Below are 17101 nucleotides of genomic sequence, written 5' to 3'. Positions count from 1 at the left end.
CTACCCCGGGGACCGCTTTGCCAAGCGTAAGCTGCTGTCCCCTGCGTCCCCCATGCATGCTTACTCAGAGGGGGATGCCTCCCTGAGCACCCTAAATTCCAAACCCCATAGAAGCTTCCTCCTTTTTTCTCAGTATCCCTACGAGGTGGGGGTTGCTCCCTTTTGACACATAAGGACGCTAGGACCTGAAGAAGTCACTAGAGCCAGGCACAGTGGCACACGCCTGTAATCCCAGCAGCTTGGGAGGCTGAGGCAGGCGGATTAGGGGGTGGAGGCCAGCCTCAGCAACTTAGTGTGAGGCCCTGAGCAACTCAGCGAGACTCTGTCTCTAAATATAAAAAGAACTGGAGATGTAGCTCAGGGGTTAAGGTCCCCTGGTTTCAATCCCCAGGACCAAAAATAAATAAATAAATAATGAAGTCACTGGCCCCACCTAAGACCACAGTGTTCATATGTCAGGGGCAACCAGTGGACAGACAAGAAAAGAGGAGACACAAAACAAGATGGCAAAATAAGTTCAAGTGCACGTTCCTGAAAAATAAAGGAAAGTGGGTTAAAAACCCGTCCCCCAAAAGGCCGAGATGCCCAGATGAGGCTGGAGGGCGGGAACCTGCCCGTTCTGTGGGTCCCTCAGCTTTTCACCTCTGTGACAAAACACCTGAGGTGGCCACCTTACAGGAAGGACAGGTGGATCTGGATCAGTGTTTTGAGGGCTCAGGTCTGTGGACAGTTGGCTCCATGGCTTGGGGCCTGTGGCAGAGCAGCAGGTCTTGGCAGAGAGCAGGGGGGCAGCAGAGAGAGCAGTGGAGCCCCACCCCCAGTGACATCACTTTTGCTTGGCTCCACCTCTTAAAGGTTCGGCCACACCCCCAGTGATATCACTTTTGCTTGGCTCCACCTCTTAAAGATTCGGCCACACCCCCAGTGATATCACTTTTGCTTGGCTCCACCTCTCAAAGGTTCAGCCACACCCCCAGTGACATCACTTTTGCTTGGCTCCACCTCTTAAAGGTTCGGCCACACCCCCAGTGATATCACTTCCTTTTGCTTGGCTCCACCTCTTAAAGGTTCCGCCACACCCCCAGTGACATCACTTTCTTCCATTTGGCTCTGCCTCTTAAAGGCCCGGCCACGCCCCTAGTGACATCACTTTTGCTTGGCTCTACCTCTTAAAGGTTCGGCCACACCCCCAGTGATATCACTTTTGCTTGGCTCCACCTCTTAAAGGTTCAGCCACACCCCCAGTGACATCACTTCCTTTTGCTTGGCTCCACCTCTTAAAGGTTCGGCCACACCCCCAGTGACATCACTTTCTTCCATTTGGCTCCGCCTCTTAAAGGTGCAGCCCCTCCTAGTGCTTCCACAGGTTTTCTACCAGCCTTTCTCCCCTGGGCCCGGGTGGTACCCCACACCCAGACATAACAGGGCCTGCTGCCTGGGGTGCGGGTGAGTGCCACGAGTGTGGTCCAAGTGGCTGAGCCCCGATGGCTCACGGGCTTCCCCATCCTGAGCCCCAGTCCCCCTGCACATGGGCACTCTGTGTCCCCCTGTCCCAGAGGCCATCAGGCGCAAGGTGGAGCTGGACTGGGGCACGGAGGACGAGGAGTACCTGCACAAGGTAGAGAGGAACATGGAGAAGGCCCTGCAGGAGCACAGCCCGGACGTGGTGATCTACAACGCTGGCACCGATGTCCTCGAGGGGGACCGCCTCGGGGGATTGGCCATCAGCCCAGAGGTAGATCCTGACGCTGGTGGGGGGCATGGGCTCTGGGAGATTCTGCAGCAGCAGGAAAGCTGGGAGCCTGTGGGTGGAAGCCACAGCAGGCCGGAGCAGGGCTAGATCTGCAGCAGGACTTCCACTCCCCATCCCCGCGCAGGGCATCGTGAAGCGGGACGAGCTGGTGTTCCGGGTGGTCCGAAGCCGGCAGATCCCTATCCTCATGGTGACCTCGGGGGGCTACCAGAAGCGCACGGCCCGCATCATCGCCGACTCCATCCTCAACCTGCGCCACCTGGATCTCATCGGACCCCAGTCGCCCAGCATCTCCACCCAGAGCTCAGACACCCCGCTGCTCTCGCCCTCAGTGTCGTGACCTGCGCTGCGCTAGGTGGCACCAGCCTGTCTCCGGCCCGCCACCACCTGCTCTAGTGCCGTGTCCACCCTGTGGGGCCCTGGGCGCCCAGCGCACCGAGGGGACAGAGGGCTGAGCCGTCCCTGCCTGGGCCAGAGGAGGGCCCGCCGCGGCCCCTCTGCTCCCCGCCCGGGTCCCTAGTCCCCGTGGGCAGGACAGCGGCCAGGCAAGATCCCCTGGGGTCCAGGGTCCGACCAGGCCCTGTGGAGGCCGCAGGTCTTCAGAACAGGAAAGGAGGCCAGGAGGCCAGGGGGCCCGGGCCCTGTGGTTTGGACACGTCCTGGTCGGTGCACAGAGGAAGTCCCGCAGGTGGCTGACCCACTGTCCATGCCTCTGCTGAGGACAGCCCAGCGCCAGGCGCCCGGGGGACCCGTGTCCCCAGCTGTGTGGCGTGGGACCTGGGGCAGGGACGCAGGTGGGCTCTCCAGTCTGGGGTCCCCCCAATAAAGCAAGGTCTGGGCCTGCTCCCGCGGGGTCCCCGTGTGGTGACGAGGGGGGGCCCCAGGACACCCCGTGGCTTGTCCACTCAGCCGCAGGGGCAGGTCCTGGGGACGACCTGGGGCTCTAAAGTGGGCCTGGGGGGTGCGGGGGGGGGGCAGGGAGGCAGCTGGGGAGGGGACACCAGGGAGAGTGGGGCCAAGCCAGGTCCCACAGAACCGAGGCCCCAGGCGGGGTGTCCAGGGTGGTGGCAGCGAGGTCTCTGTCCCAGGCTGGTGGCGGCTGGGGTGGGTCCTGGCCTGTGTCCAGTGGCCTCACCCCGAGCCCCAGGTCCTCCTCCTGTCCCCGTGCACAGAGCCGAGTGCCTGCCTCTGGCCCGTCCGCCACCACTGCCCTGAAGGGGACGCTCAGGGTCCCCTCGGGTGTGGGTGACGGGCCTGGCCCTCTCTCCTGATGCGTCCACGGGCTCCCGCGGTGTCCCTCGCGCCCCGTGCTGGGGCCGGGCAGGGTCCCCCGATCCCAGGCTGTCCCCACGCCGCCCCCTGCAGCAGAGCCCAGGCCCAGCAGGGTCCTTCCCCCCGTGGTGACCTGGATCTGACCCAGGGCCCCAAGATCACCTGTGCCCAGCGCCGGCCGGGGACCTCCAGGCCGCGGTCTGTCACTGTGGGGCTTCTGTCCCCGAGACCCATAAAGGCTCTTGACTGGACTGGCTGCCGTGTCCTCCTGGGGTGGGTCCCCTGCCTCCCAGGGACTGAGGGGACAGACGGGAGCCCCTGGCAGTGACCCCACGTGGGCCGCTGTCCATCCTAGTGCCTGGGCCGAGGCTGCTGGGGTTGGGGTCTGGGAGGGCGGGAGGGGAGGGGTCTCTGGCCCTGGGGTCTGTGTGAGCCCACGAGGGGACCGGAGGCAGGTGGGGACTGAGTGACAAGGGTGTCCCTTGCGACCTTTCCTGGGTGGGAGCAGGGTGACCCCTCAGAGTCCACAGAGTGCCAAGGACAGGGATGTCAGAGCTGGGGACAGGCCAGCAGTGGGCTCGGCTGACCTTGACTGTGCCACCAAGGGCCTGGGCCTGTCCAGCCATCCAGAGGCCACCTTCCGGGCTCCAGGCCCTCTGGGGGGAGGACAGTTGGAGTCCACCCACCCACAGCTGCGGGGGGAGGGTCAGGACCAGAGCCTCACTCCCAGAGGCTGGGAGCCCTTTCCCCGTGCACAGGGACGCTCCTTCCAGGAACGGGGACCCAGGACTGTTAGCCTGAGGGCCACAAGCAGAGTCCTGTTGGCCAGCAGGAGCATCGAGGCCACTGGAAGTCAGGCCTGGTCATGGGATCTGTGTGCCTTGCTGCGCCCCACGGAGCAGGGTGTGGGGGCCACGCCTGTCATCCCAGCCACCTGGAGGCTGAGGCAGGAGGATCGCAACTCGAAGGCCAGCCTCAGACATTTAGCAAGGCCCTCAGCAGCTCAGGGTGACCCTGTCTTTAAACACAGAACAGGGCTGGGGATGGCCCAGGGTAAGGCACCAGCACTCAGTCCCCGGTCACAGGTTAAGGCACCAAGTTCACGAAGAGGTTGAGGCTGGCCTGGCTGTCCTGGTCACCCCTGGTGACAGCAGGGACAGGCTGGGGGTGAGCCTGGGGAGCTGTGTAGGCAAACCTGGAAAGACGTCACCAAACGGGAGCCTGTGATTGACAGCCTCAGCCAGACCAGCCCTTAGCGCCTGTCCCCTGTGGGAGTCCCTCCAAAGCCCCAGGGCTGGGCCACCTAGGGCTACCAGGACGACACAGGCTCTGATTGACAGCACCCCCCCCCCGGGGCCACAGGGTCCCCATCCTGAGCCTCAGGGCTGGAGCCGGCGTGCCGGGTGCAGATGGCAACTCAGCCTGGGTGACGCAGGTGCTTCCTGGGTGCAGTGTCCCTCCCTTGTCCCCATGGTCCCCAGCGCCAGGCCTGGCAGTCACTTGCATAAAGGATTCTGTAACTTTTCCCACGTGGGGGGAGGGGCCAGCAAGCGCTTTCCAACAGCAGCCAGCTGTCACAGTGCCACCAACAACAGGGAACCCCCTGAGGCTGAGCTAACAGGCCCGGCCACAGGGTGGGGAAGAGACGGGCCACCCTGCCGCTTGGGCACAGGCGCTGGCTCCTCCCCACCCGCCTAGTGGGCCTCCCTGGTCAGCCAAGCCACTGGGTGGGGGCCAGGGCCACCTGCCCGGAGCTGGCTTCATGGAGCTCAGCAACACTGGCTGGGGACACCCGCTGCAGGCTCCGTGCCACCTGGGAGTGAGACTGTCACAGATTGTCAGGACACCTCGCTATGAGCTGGGGTAACCTCCCCTTGACAGGTGAGTTCGCTCATTTGTGAAATGGGAGAGTGCCTACTGTATACACGTCACGGAGGTGAAGGGAGGACGAGGGTTTATAGGTTCAGGAAACAGAACTGATGTGCCCAAGGTCACAAGGTCACACAGCCAAGCCTAGCAAAGCCCGGAGGGAAGAGAGCTCAGAGAGGTGAAGCCACCTGCCCATGGTCACACAGCAAGTGGTGACAGAGCCAGGGAACCCACACAAGTCCCTCTGACTCCAGGCGCCGGCTCTGTGCCAAGGCAGCTCTCTGGCTAAGCCACCTGGTGGGATGGCGTCCCACACCTGCTGTTCTGGGCTGGACACCGTGTCCCCAGAGTCCCCTTGGGAGGTGACGCAGGAAGGTCCAGAGGAGGACTGAGGGGTGTGAGGCTTGAACCCCAGCACTGAATGGCTCCCTGGGGGTCCCTGGTGGCCCCTGGTGGCAGGTGGGGTGTGGGGAGGAGGTGGCCCTGGGGCTGTGGCTTGGGGTCTCTATTGGTCCCTGGAGAGTGGAGTCCCTGCTCCCTGGTCCCCATGGGAGCTGCTCCCTCCCCACACTCTTCCTCCATGATGTCCTGCCTCCCCTCGGCCAGGAGTGGGGCCGCCGTCTGTGGACTGGGACCTGGGACACCCTGGGCCCCACGTCCACCGTCCCCCTCTGCAGTGGTGCTGGAGGGTCCTGGAGTCACAGCAGCAGAAAAGCTGACTACGTCCCTAAGACTTGACTCCACCCCTGTCCCCTCTCTTAGGTTTTTTACCCCAGAGAAACAGACCCTCTGTCCACACAAAGGGACGCTCAGGGTTCACAGGGGTCGTTCGTCACGGCCAAGAAATGAGCCCGACTCAGATGGCCACGGGAGAAAGAAGGATCCAAAGTGGGACGCATTTATATAACTGTGACTTATCCAGAGAAAGTGGCTCACAGAGCCACGTCCTAGACTCAGGGAAAGAGGCCAGATTCCACAGAGCTGGGGCCGTGGGTGTCCTTGTGCAAGATGTTTGTGACCAGCCGCTGTGTGGTGATAAAGGTCAACTGCGGTGGACAGGACAGTGGTGACAGCTCCTGTGTACTGAAAAGTGTCACCTGGCTGGCCGTTGTCAAAAGTCACTCAACTGTGAGACAGTTTGGATCCCAAGGCCTCTGTGTCGAAGGCTGGGTCACCAGCTCGGTGCTGCTGGACGTGGTGGGACCCTCAAGAGGTGTGGCCCCATAGGAGGTCTTCAGGTCACTGGGGTGTGTCTTTGAGGGGAGCTGGGGGACCCCAGCCCCCTCCCTGCCTTTCACTCTCCAGCCCTGAAGTAAGTGGATGTGCCCCTGCGTTTCCACCACGATCACCTGCCAAAGCCCCACAGCCATGGTGTCAATACACCTTGGACTGAGCTCAGGACACAGTGACACACACCTGTAATTCCAGCGGCTCAGGAGGCTGAGGCACGAGGATCCCAAGTTGGAGGCCAACCTCAGCAACTTAGTGAGGTCCTAGACAACTTATGGAGACCCTGTGTCTAGATAAAATATAAAAAGGGCTGGGGATGGGGCTCAGGGGACAAACACCCCTTGGTTCAATCCACGGTATCAAAAGAGAAAAGTGGGGGGAATGTGTTATATACACAGAATGGAGTATTATTCAGCAATGAAAAAGAATGAAATCGTGTCATTTGTGGCAAAATGGTTGAAAGTGGAGATCATCAAGACAAAAGAGAAAGGGGACTTTCAGGGAGGGAGTCAGGGAAAGGAAAAGGGAGAAGCAGGGAGGAGGGACATGGTCAGAGTCTCCGGATACCTGTATTCCCGGTCACAGTGGATCCCTCGTGTCCCATCATCTGCCCTAATAACCACGACACAGAGGTCCACACAGGGGACTCCCCGTTTCTCCCCTCAAGGAGACTTCTTGGCACACCCGAGTCTTTGACAGCAGTGACTCTGTCGCGTTGGTCCCCCAGCCCACCGCCCAGGTCCCCAGCCCGCGGCCCCTCTACACGATTTCCAGAGTCCTTCCTCTAACTCCAGGTCCCCTTGCACACTCAGCCTCCCGCCCTCCAAACGCAGTGTGCACGCCCAGAGTTGATGGGATGATCCCGGGTAGGACGGGGACAGTCCCTCCCCGACACGCTCAGCCTGCCAGGCTCGGGGCAGTGGGGGGAACAGGTCGCGGTGGCCCCCTAGAGGGAGGTGACAGGCTCTGCTGAAGGTCCCCGAGTAAGACCCCCGGGGAGGACCTGGGCGAGGTCGGGGCAGCCGGGTGCAGTTCTCAGGACGGTCGGGAGGGGGCGCTGGGCTCGGCTCCAGAAATGACCTGGAGGCGGGAAGGCTGGTGCCACCTCAGGTTCTTCTCCTTTAAACCTAAACGGGACAAGAGCTCCATGGCGGACCCGTCCCTCAGCCTGCACCAGGCCCTGGGTTCCACTCCAGCAGCGCAAGGAAAAAAAAAAAAGTGGAGATCTGGATTTTTGTATGAAACCAAGTTCTAAAAAGGTGAGACAAAACACATCTGTGAGCTGGACCTTTGGGGACAGGGACTGGGTTATCTTGATAGACTGGCTGCCTCTAGGGAGGAACTTGGGAAAGAATTCCTGAGCGAGCCGGGCGTGGTGGCCCACGCCTGTCCTTCCAGGGGCTCAGGAGGCCGAGGCAGGAGGATCCCAAGGTGGAGGCCAGCCTCAGCCACTCAGTGAGGCCCTGAGCCACTCGGGGAGACCCTGTCTCTAAATAGAATATCAAAAGGGCTGGGGACGGGGCTCAGGGGTTAAGTGCCCCTGGGCTCCATCCCTGGGACCTAAAAGGAAATAATATTCCCAAGTGGATCCATGAATGGGTGGGTGGGCGGGTGAATGAAAGGGTTGGCAGGAGGCTGGCTTTACCGGATCCCTTCAGGGATCAGGGTGTCCAGAGGCAGCCTGCGGGGGACGGCGGGGGTGTGCGGAGCTGGCCTGTCCATGGGGCTGGACAGCGGCCATCCTCAGCCAGGAGCTGGGCAGACCCAGGAGCCCTGTGGGAAGTCCAGTCCCCATGGCCCCGAGCTGTCCCCCAGCACCTTCTCCTGCAGCGTCCACCGCTGTCCCTGCAGGGGGCGCAGTCCTGAGTGGCCACCTGAAACGTGGCAGTGGAGTCCAGAGGGGACACGCAGACCTGGGCTGCAGTCTCCGTGGCTTCCCTGGATTTTGTGTCTGGGCCAGGAGCGGCCCCGTGGACGGGCGGGCGGCTGGCCCAGGCCTGGGTGTGGCCGCTCTGGGCTGCGTCCCCACCCCCCTGTCTGACTCCTGGCTGCTGCCCTGGGCAGTCGTTTGAGGCCAGCTGGCACCGGGTCCCTTCCTTGAGGAACTTGGGGTCCCCCGCCCCAGACAGAACCGGCCCAGCCCACCCACTCCTGCCTCCAGGAACAGCCAGTGACTCTAGTTCAGAGGGCCCCACGCAGGCTGGGAGGGCTGCCGCTCCCTGTGCCCCCTGAAGGTACCTGGGGCCATGCTGTGTGCCTTCTGGGTGACGCTCTTAGAGCCAGCGCTTAAGCGACTTGGGAGGCCGAGGCAGGAGGATCACAAGTCAGAGGCCAGCCTCAGCAACTTATGTGAAGACACAGCTGACGTGAACAGCTGTTCAGGTAGTGCACTGCGTAACCCTGGAGGCTGCTCTTACTCAGCCGTCACAGTAGGTTTGTGTATGGATGTGTCTTGAGGACAGTGGGATTGTCACCAGAGCCAAGCAGACACGGGCCGTAGATCCTTGAGCCTGTAGAACTATGGCCTTCATAAATCTCGTCTTTGTAAAGTCACCCAGCCTCGGGGATTTGGTTACAGTAACAGAAAACTAACCCCAGGGCCATGCGTGTGGATGACAGTCGGCCTTCCCACGTCCCTGAGCTCCGAGACCCCTCCTGGATGGCACTGTGGCCTGCACAGTATCTGCCATGACCATTTTTCTTCCAGACCACGGGAAAGACGCTGTGTCGGCTCCGTTTCCTCCCCCAACGGCTAAATGACGACTCTGTTGTTGCTGCAGAGGCCACAATTATTGAGGGAGCTCGCGTGGGTGTGGCTGGACCCAGATAAATAACAGGTCACTGTGAAAAAAGGGACGGTGTCGGCCAAGATCCAGTCCCCGCCTGTCCCCAGCACGGGAGGGGGGACCCGCTCACAGGGGCTCTGACCCCTCCGTCCTACGTCAGGACAGCCACCTCCTGATGTCTTAAGCCAATCCAAAAAGGTCTGCAGGAAGGCTGGGGGCTCTGGGGACGGATGACCAGGGGTCAGGTCCTGATGTTGCTTTTTATTTCAAGGGAGGTACCAGGGATGGTACCTCGACCCCTGAGCCCCGTCCCCAGCCCTATTTGGTATTTTATTTAGAGACAGGGTCTCCCTGAGTTGCTCAGGGCCTCACTTTGGCTGAGGCTGGCTTTGACCTCACCATCCTCCTGCCTCAGCCTCCCGAGCCGCTGGGATGACAGGTGTGAGCCCTGTGCCCGGCCCTGACACTGCCTTTCCAAGCCAGCCAGGTGGCCTTTGACAGATGACTTCTGCCCTCGGAGCCTCATTTGCTGCTTCTGACAAGTAGGAACAAGGCCTCCTCCCAGGACTCCTATGAGCGCCAGGTGGACATGGGAATGACCCAGCCCATCGCAGATGCTCAGAGAGCGCCGTGTGTCACCAGGGTGGTCACTGGGACAGTTTGGAGCCTGTCCCAAGAGCCCAGGCCCCAGGGTGTGACTCTCAGTGCCTGGTCGAGCGCCTGTGGTGATTCTCGGCACCTCTTGGACCCTCGGTCTCCTCGTCTGTGCAGGGGGTGGGAGGTCCACAGTGCTGGGGACCACAGGTGGCACCTTGTTACTGGATGATGGCAGAGCCCAGGCCAGGAGGGCCAACCTGTCCATCCGTCTGTCCATCTGTCCAGGCCGGGTGCTACTCGGCCCACGTCCCCGTGGCTTCCGGCGAGTGATGTGACTTTGCTGGCCTCGATGGCTTTGCTGTGGAATGGGCTCATTTTCGGAGCCCCTTCTCCAGGTGGCTCCACAGAAGGTTCTAGAACAACGGTGGACACTCGGTCGGCGATTCTGGGGCCACTGTGGGAGGTCATCGAAGCCTGGCCGACCCCGGGCAGCGGCAGGATGCGGGTCTCCGAGCCTTTGTGTCCCCGTGTGTGACACCCTCCTCCCCGTCCCCGAGCCTGGGAGGTGCCCTCTGAGGCAGGGTCCCCTGGCCCCGAGAAGACCTCCCAGACCTCTCCCAGCTCAGGAGAAAAACGGAGCGCAGACAGGGCCGGCCAGGGTCACCGCAGCAGCTGGACACAGGTCAGGCCGGGCCGGGTCCCCGGAGCCCAGCTGTGGAACACGCCGCCCTGACATCTGGCTGCGTCCCCTGCTGTTGTTGAGCAGTGAACTCGGCCACCACCTCCAGCCTGGCCCTGCCTTTCCCTGGGCTGCTGGGCTGGCTGGCTCCTGGCTGACCCCGGCTGTCTGCTGGGTGACCTGGGGGCGGGGTCCAAGTTCTGTGGTCAGCCGTCTGCCACCTCTGCCTAAAAACCAGGGGTAAGCCGGGCGAGTTGGTGGCCACGCCTGTCCTCCCAGTGACTCGGGAGGCTGAGGCAGGAGGATCGCAAGTTGGAGGCCAGCCTCAGCCGCTTCTGAAGCCCTAAGCCACTCAGGGAGACCCTGTCTCTGAATGAAATATCAAAAAGGGCTGGGGACGGGGCCCCCTATGGTAGGTGGGGACACACCCCAGACATCAGGCTGAGACCTGGCCTGGCTGTGCCCAGACCCTCCCCCGCCTCCCCATAACTTGCAGATGTCCCACCCTCTGACCATCCCCCTCCTCCTGTCCCCTTGTGCCCCCAGAAGCACCTGCCTGAGGAGAGCTGGGCTGAGGTCCAGGGAGCATCCTTGTTGGAGAGATGCTAAGAAGCCTCCTGGGGCTGAGGACAGCAGGGCTTAGCTCCGGCTGCCACTGTAGGTGGACGGCCATTGGGGAGTGGGGCAGAGGACAGGGCGGGCTGATACCTTCTCCTGATATCAGGTTCCTTATTTTGGGGGGTACCAGGGACTGAACCCAGGGGCCCTCAAACCCTGAGCCCTGTCCCCAGCCCTTTTTCTATTTTATTTAGAGTCAGGGTCTCCCTGAGCTGCTGAGGGCCTCGCTGTGGCTGAGGCTGGCCTCCAACTTGCGATCCTCCTGCCTCAGCCTCCAGAGCTGCTTGGAGGACAGGTGTGGGCCACGGTGTCTGGCCTATGATTCACTTTTTTTTTTTTTTATAAACCCTGTTTTATTTTTTTTTTTTCCCTCCTTTAAATTTGCAAGAACAAATAGCAAACCGGTTACTCAGACTCGGGCGTTTGGCAGCTGTTTTGTGGAAAATGAATGAAATGAGATGTCGCTTTGAGGAAAACAACGGATCGGAGTCATTGCCAGTAACAAAATCCTCGCCTCCACAGGAGAATTAGCGTGTTGGAAAACGTCTAAGGACCAGGGGCCAAGGCTGAGGGACTTTACTGCTGAGACAGGTTGTGACAGCAATGAATTTGATGGTTAGTCATCAACAATGAGATGTGCTGTCCTGCTATGGCTGTGGGGTGTCCCCAGAGCCCCTGTGGGGACGATGCAGGAAGGTCCAGAGGAGGACTGAGGGGTGTGAGGCCTGAACCCCGGCAGTGAATGGCTCCCTGGGGGTCCCCTGGTGGCCCCTGGTGGGGTGTGGGGAGGAGGTGGCCCTGGGGCCGTGGCTTGGGGTCTCTATTTGTCCCTGGAGAGTGGAGTCCCTGCTCCCTGGTCCCCATGGGAGCTGCTCCCTCCCCACACTCTTCCTCCATGATGTCCTGCCTCCCCTCGGCCCAGGAGTGGGGCCGCCATCTGTGGACTGGGACCTGGGACACCCTGAGCCCACGTCCACTGTCCCCCTCTGCAGTGGTGCTGGAGGGTCTTGAGTCACCGTGGAGAAAAGCTGCCTGAGACACATGTCAACATTCGGCAGGCTGCTGAGTGACGATTCTCCACACCACCAATGCATATTGTCACAAACTCTTGCAGGGGACAGACGGCTGTTAAAAGAACAAGGTAGATCCCTGGATTGTCCCAGGATCAAGTCTGAAAAGTCCACTCATGTTGTTGTCGATTCCACAGAGCAACTGAACTTGGAGAAATTACCCTTTGCTGAATTTCAGTCAGTGTTCTAGCAAAGAAAAATATTCATAGAGATCTCAAAAGGCCATTAAAGCATTGTGCCACCGGGTGCCAGGGTGCACTTCTGTCGTCCCAGCGACTTGGAAGGCCGAGGCAGGAGGATCGCAAGTGGAGGCCAGCCTCAGCAACAGAGAGGCCCTAAGCAACTCAGGGAGACCCTGTCTCTAAATAAAATAGAAAAAGAGCAGGGGACGGGGCTCAAGGGTCGAGGGCCCCTGGGTTCAATCTCAGATTCCAAAATAAATTAAAAAAACAAACCAAAAAACCACTATCCTCCCTTCTGACTAAATATCTGCGTGAGGCCAGAATTTCTTCACATGGCTCCATGAGAACCCCATGTTGTAACCGGCTTTGCAAATCCAGCTGTTTCCCATTAAGCCTGACAACAAGGAGATTTGCAAGACTGCAAAACAGGGTCCCTCCTGTCATTGATTTTTTTTTTTTCTGTTTTGAAAAAAGAGGAAAAAAGCCATTTTTCATAGACGTGTTTTTTTTTTTTCTGGGAACGTGTAACGTTGCTCACTTTTGAAGGAGAAGTAGAGAAAAATAGTTCACGACACTTTCTGTCTTCCTTTCTGACTCAGCTCATGGGGGGCCTGGAGGTCTCTAGAAGTGGCGGAGAGATGAGGTCCCCGGATAACATGGCTGTCCTGGTGACATGGGGACAGAGTTAGAAATACTTCTGGACAAAATTACACTCGACAAATTAGCGCTCACCTGAGATCGCGTTGAAGGGGACATTCTGATTATTTTTCTTGTTGCTACTGGGGATTGAACTCGGGGACACTGGACCCCTGAGCCCCTTCCCCAGCCCCTTTTCATATTTTATTTAGAGACAGGGTCTCACTGAGTTGCTTAGCGCCTTGCTGTTGCTGAGGCTGGCCTCCAACTTTGTGATCCTCCTGCCTCAGCCTCCACAGTGGCTGGGATGACGGGCGGTTGTCCTTGTCCCTGTAGATTGCACAGAGCGCTGTGGTAACACATGGCACAGGGTTTTGGTGATGCTGAGGACAGCCAGTATGTCCCCTGGTGGCTCTCCTGGGACAGACTGCCTCTTGTCCTCAATGTACCGTGGCCTTGACCTCTCCTTAACTTTGGGAACAGGTCCCTCCTGCTGCCCCAGCCTCGCCCTCTGATCACCACACAGGTCCTGTGGCTGGGACACTGTCCCACGCGCCGGGGGCCACCTGGAGGTTCCAAACCAACTTGGCCTTCAACCTCACTTTGTGCAGCTGGGGCGACGACCAGGCCCCCTGATCGGGCAGTGGTGGGGGACAGGCCAATTGGCCTCTGTCTCCTAACCCCAGGACACTTGCCCGGGTCTCTCTCACTTTATAGCCTAGATGGCAGTGAGTCCCCTGCCCCCCCCCCCCCAAGAGCCCAGCCTGACCACTAAGCCTCCACCTGCAGGCCCAGCAGGAGCCTGGATCAGCCCCTGCCTGCTGGCCAGACTCCTGACCCTAATCCCATGCTTGCACACAGGGCCAGCTTTAAACCCCTCTGTCACAAAAGGCCCTTGTTTGGCTGTGGCTGGCCCTGTCCCCGACCCCCATGGCTGTCTTAGTTCTCTGCCAGGAAGACAGGAAGTTCCCTGTGGAGCAGATCCTCCCCAGGCTGGGCCAGCCTGCCCTTGTCCTGCAGGGGGAAGAGATTTGAAGAGCCCGAGGGTCCCCTGGAGGGGGGTTTGCTGCACAAATCTAGGCTTATTTCTGACCTCTCAGGGTGCTGAGCCACATCCCAGCACTGTTTATATCTATCTCATTGAGTGGCTGAGGCTGGCCTCCAACTTGCGATCCTCCTGCCTCAGCCTCCCAGGCCGCTGGGATGACAGGCGTGGGCCACCGCGCCTGGCCCTGTGCACTCTTTGAATGGCCAAGGGGAAGCCGAACTGTGCTCAGTGTCCCCACCCACAATCACCAGCAGCCTGGGAGGACACTGGCGTGGACCCCGGACAGGGAGCCTCAGGGTGTGGCCCGGCTGCTCTGCTGCTTCTGGTTGAGTCTGGAGGCTGGTGACCATGACCTCCAAGGTCCCAGCTTCCGATCTGTAAAATGGGCCTGGAGACAAGGCCCACCGGGAGGTTTGGCAGCAGGCTGGGTGACATCAGAGGGAGCTGGTCCCCACGGAGCCTGGAGCAGCCGCTGTCTGGCTGAGGGTGGAGGGGGCCTCCCTTGGAGGCTGTGGCATCTGGAATTCTGGGCGGGGCCCCCATATGCCAGCTGCCCATTGACCCCTCCCGGGAGGTGGCATCTGGTTTTGTTCAGCGGAGCCACTGCGGGATGTCCCTCCATGAGCGGGGGCGGGGAACAAGACCCTTTTGTCTGGTGGCTGCCTGCTCCCTGCGGCTGGGCTGTGGGTCAGAGCTGAGGCCGGCCATTGGGCACCTTTGCTGATGGAAGGAGGCCAGGAGTCCCCCGTTTGGTGGGGAAACTGAGGCACAGAGGATGGGACACTCCAGAGAACTCAGTATGTCACCCGTGGTGGCAGGACTGGGACGCAGCCCCTGCAGTCAAGGTCCTGAGCTTCTCTTCCCCCTCATGTGGGCTCCACGTCACCCAGTTATTTATTTATTTATTTTTTGGTCCCAGGGGTTGAACCCAGGGGTGCTGACCCCCTAAGCCCCGTCCCCAACCCTATTTGGTATTTTATTTAGAGACAGGGTCTCCCTGAGTTGCTTAGGGCCTTGCCAAGTTGCTGAGGCTGGCCTCCAACTTGCAATCCTCCTGCCTCAGCCTCCCAAGCTGCTGGGATGACAGGCCTGGGCCACCGCGCCCGGCTTTTATTATTATTATTATTTTTTTTGAGACAGGATCTTGCTAAATGGGCGAGGCTGGTCTCCAATTGGGCATCCTCCTGCCTCAGCCTCCCAAGCGGGTGGGAGGGCAGGTAAGACTTCTAAGGTAACCTGGGGAGGCAGGTGACTGCTGAGGGACCCTGGAGAGGGTGGGGACTCCGGGTGGGGACGCCCTGCCATTAACGCGACCTCTTTCAGCAGATTCACCTAATGAGAATCAGATCCGGGCTCCCGTCGCCGTCCTGGGCCAGCATTTGTGCAGTGGGTGTGACCTGCTTGTCTTATTATTAGTCACCAACCACAGGCGACTTGCCCTCCCATTGGACCCACGGGGTTTCTGCCCAGCCCAGGGGGAGCCCACCGGGTGAGGGGCGGTCTCCCGGGTTCTGATTGGCTGACGAGCCTGTGGGGCTCCTTGGCGTCCGCTGAAGCTTTTACCGAGAACATCCTGGAAAGTTGGCGCTGAGTGAATATTGAGCTGCATCCGAATCTAACGGGGAAGAAGAAATGGACCTCAAGCCCGAGGCTACCAATTGACCTGCCCTGCAGGACCTGCCAGGACGCCTGTCAGAAATCGGACCAGAGGCCCCGCGGTGGCAAAGCCTGTCATCCCAGCCGCTGGGGAGGCTGAGGCAGGAGGATCACAAGTTGGAGGCCAGCCTCAGCAAAAGTGAGGCCCTGAGCAACTCAGGGAGACCCTGTCTCTAAATAAAATACAGACTAGGGCTGGGGACGGGGCTCAGGGGTCGAGGGCCCTGGAGTTCAATCCTTGGTACCCCCCAAAATATACATGAAGAATCCTCCATGAATCAAATTGCACTAGCCAAGGCTCTTGGGTCCAAGAAACTGCAACTTCAACTGGAATTATTCCCTTAGCCTCGTGTTCCACACCTGGCTGTCCCCTGACACTGGTCTCACGTGTAGCAGGTTATGCTAAGAAGTGACCTCTGAGCTATAGGAATTGGGTTAAGATGATGTTTGAACATGAGGGACAGTGATTTCCAGACAGAGGCCCACCTCTCCAGGGGATAGCATGACCTGCCATCCTGATGCCCAGACCCAGGGTCACACTGTCCCCGATAGAGTTTTAGAATATGACTTTGCAAACTAGACAAGGCATTGCGATCACCTGGGGGATCTATTTACTTATTTTGAACTCTCCGTGTCTAAGCTTTACTGCAACAAAATACTTGAGGCTAACTACTTTATAAAGAAAAAAAAAAGTATAGTGAGTTCAGAGTTTTGAAGGTTCAAGGGCCTGGTACTGTCATCCTGGCCAGAGTGCCTTGGGTGAGTGGCATCAGGGTGCATTGTCACGTGGTGAGACAGGGAGCCAGGGAGATTCAGGGGCTATTCTCATGGGAACTAACCAGGGTCCTGAGAGACACACTTTGGGCAGTGCCCCCAAACACCTCACAGCTTTCTGTTGGGCTCCACTTCTAGAAGGTTCTATCCCGCCAACACCCTGTCCCTCCAGACCAAACCTGCAGGGCCCAACCCAAGCCACAGCAAATGTCTTCCTGAGATCTCTGGAAACCTGATTACATGTGCCCCCGGAGTCTTGGCTGGCTCTAACACTGGCCTCCTTTGTCCCCTCGATAGCTGGGGACGGGCCACACACTCACCCTGCCCCGTAGATGTCGAGTTGGAAGCTAAAGAGATAAGAGACCCCCCCAGGGGCCCGCAGGAGAGGGGACCTGGGGACGCAGGCCCCCCCCCAGCTGTCTGTACCCAGAGGGATTCTTCCTTCCCCGCCACATTTGGCAGCCAGGGACACTCCAATCACAAAACTCCTCTCCTCCTAACAGCTCAAGTTGTTTTTGAAATTATAAAGACAACGAAATTAGTCAGGGATGATTGACATGCCACACGCTGCTTTAAGCACCTGACTTCCAAACAGTCCAGGGGCTCCGGAGGCTGAGGTGGGAGGATTGCAAGTTGGAGGCCAGCCTCAGCCAACAGCAAGGCCCTAAGTAACTCAGTGAGACCCTGTCTCTAAATAAAATTTAAAAGGAGGGCTGGGGAACGTGGCTCCACGGTTAAGTGTCCTTGGGTTCAATCCCTGGCACCCAAACAAAACAAAATAAAAAAAAAAAATAAACAATCCAAGGAGTCAGGAACCACTTGTACCCAGGGACACTGAGGCCAGAGGGGTAAAGCCACCTGCTGAAGGTCACATAGAGAAGCTGTATGTTTAAACCAAAAGCCTTTGGGTTCCAAAGCCAGTATTCCCAGA

General features: G+C 59.4%; 1 protein-coding gene across 4 annotated transcripts in view; it reads left to right on the top strand.

Annotated features, from left to right (window-relative positions):
* The window catches only part of HDAC11 (histone deacetylase 11), a 15858-nt gene extending 13425 nt beyond the window's left edge, over positions 1 to 2433 (top strand). For all 4 annotated transcript variants that reach the window (XM_081276266.1, XM_081276268.1, XM_081276267.1 and 1 more), the window contains 3 exons: positions 9 to 26; positions 1557 to 1735; positions 1878 to 2433. In XM_081276266.1, coding sequence (XP_081132392.1) covers positions 9 to 26; positions 1557 to 1735; positions 1878 to 2093 — 413 coding nt within the window. In that variant the 3' untranslated portion in view covers positions 2094 to 2433. The remainder of the gene's footprint in view (positions 1 to 8; positions 27 to 1556; positions 1736 to 1877) is intronic.
* The last annotated feature ends 14668 nt before the right edge of the window (positions 2434 to 17101 follow it).

This window comes from Spermophilus citellus (genome assembly GCF_964194105.1).
Source record: "Spermophilus citellus genome assembly, chromosome: 19".
In the NCBI taxonomy this organism is placed as follows: Eukaryota; Metazoa; Chordata; class Mammalia; order Rodentia; family Sciuridae; genus Spermophilus; species Spermophilus citellus.
This window is presented reverse-complemented; position numbering and strand designations above follow the sequence as displayed.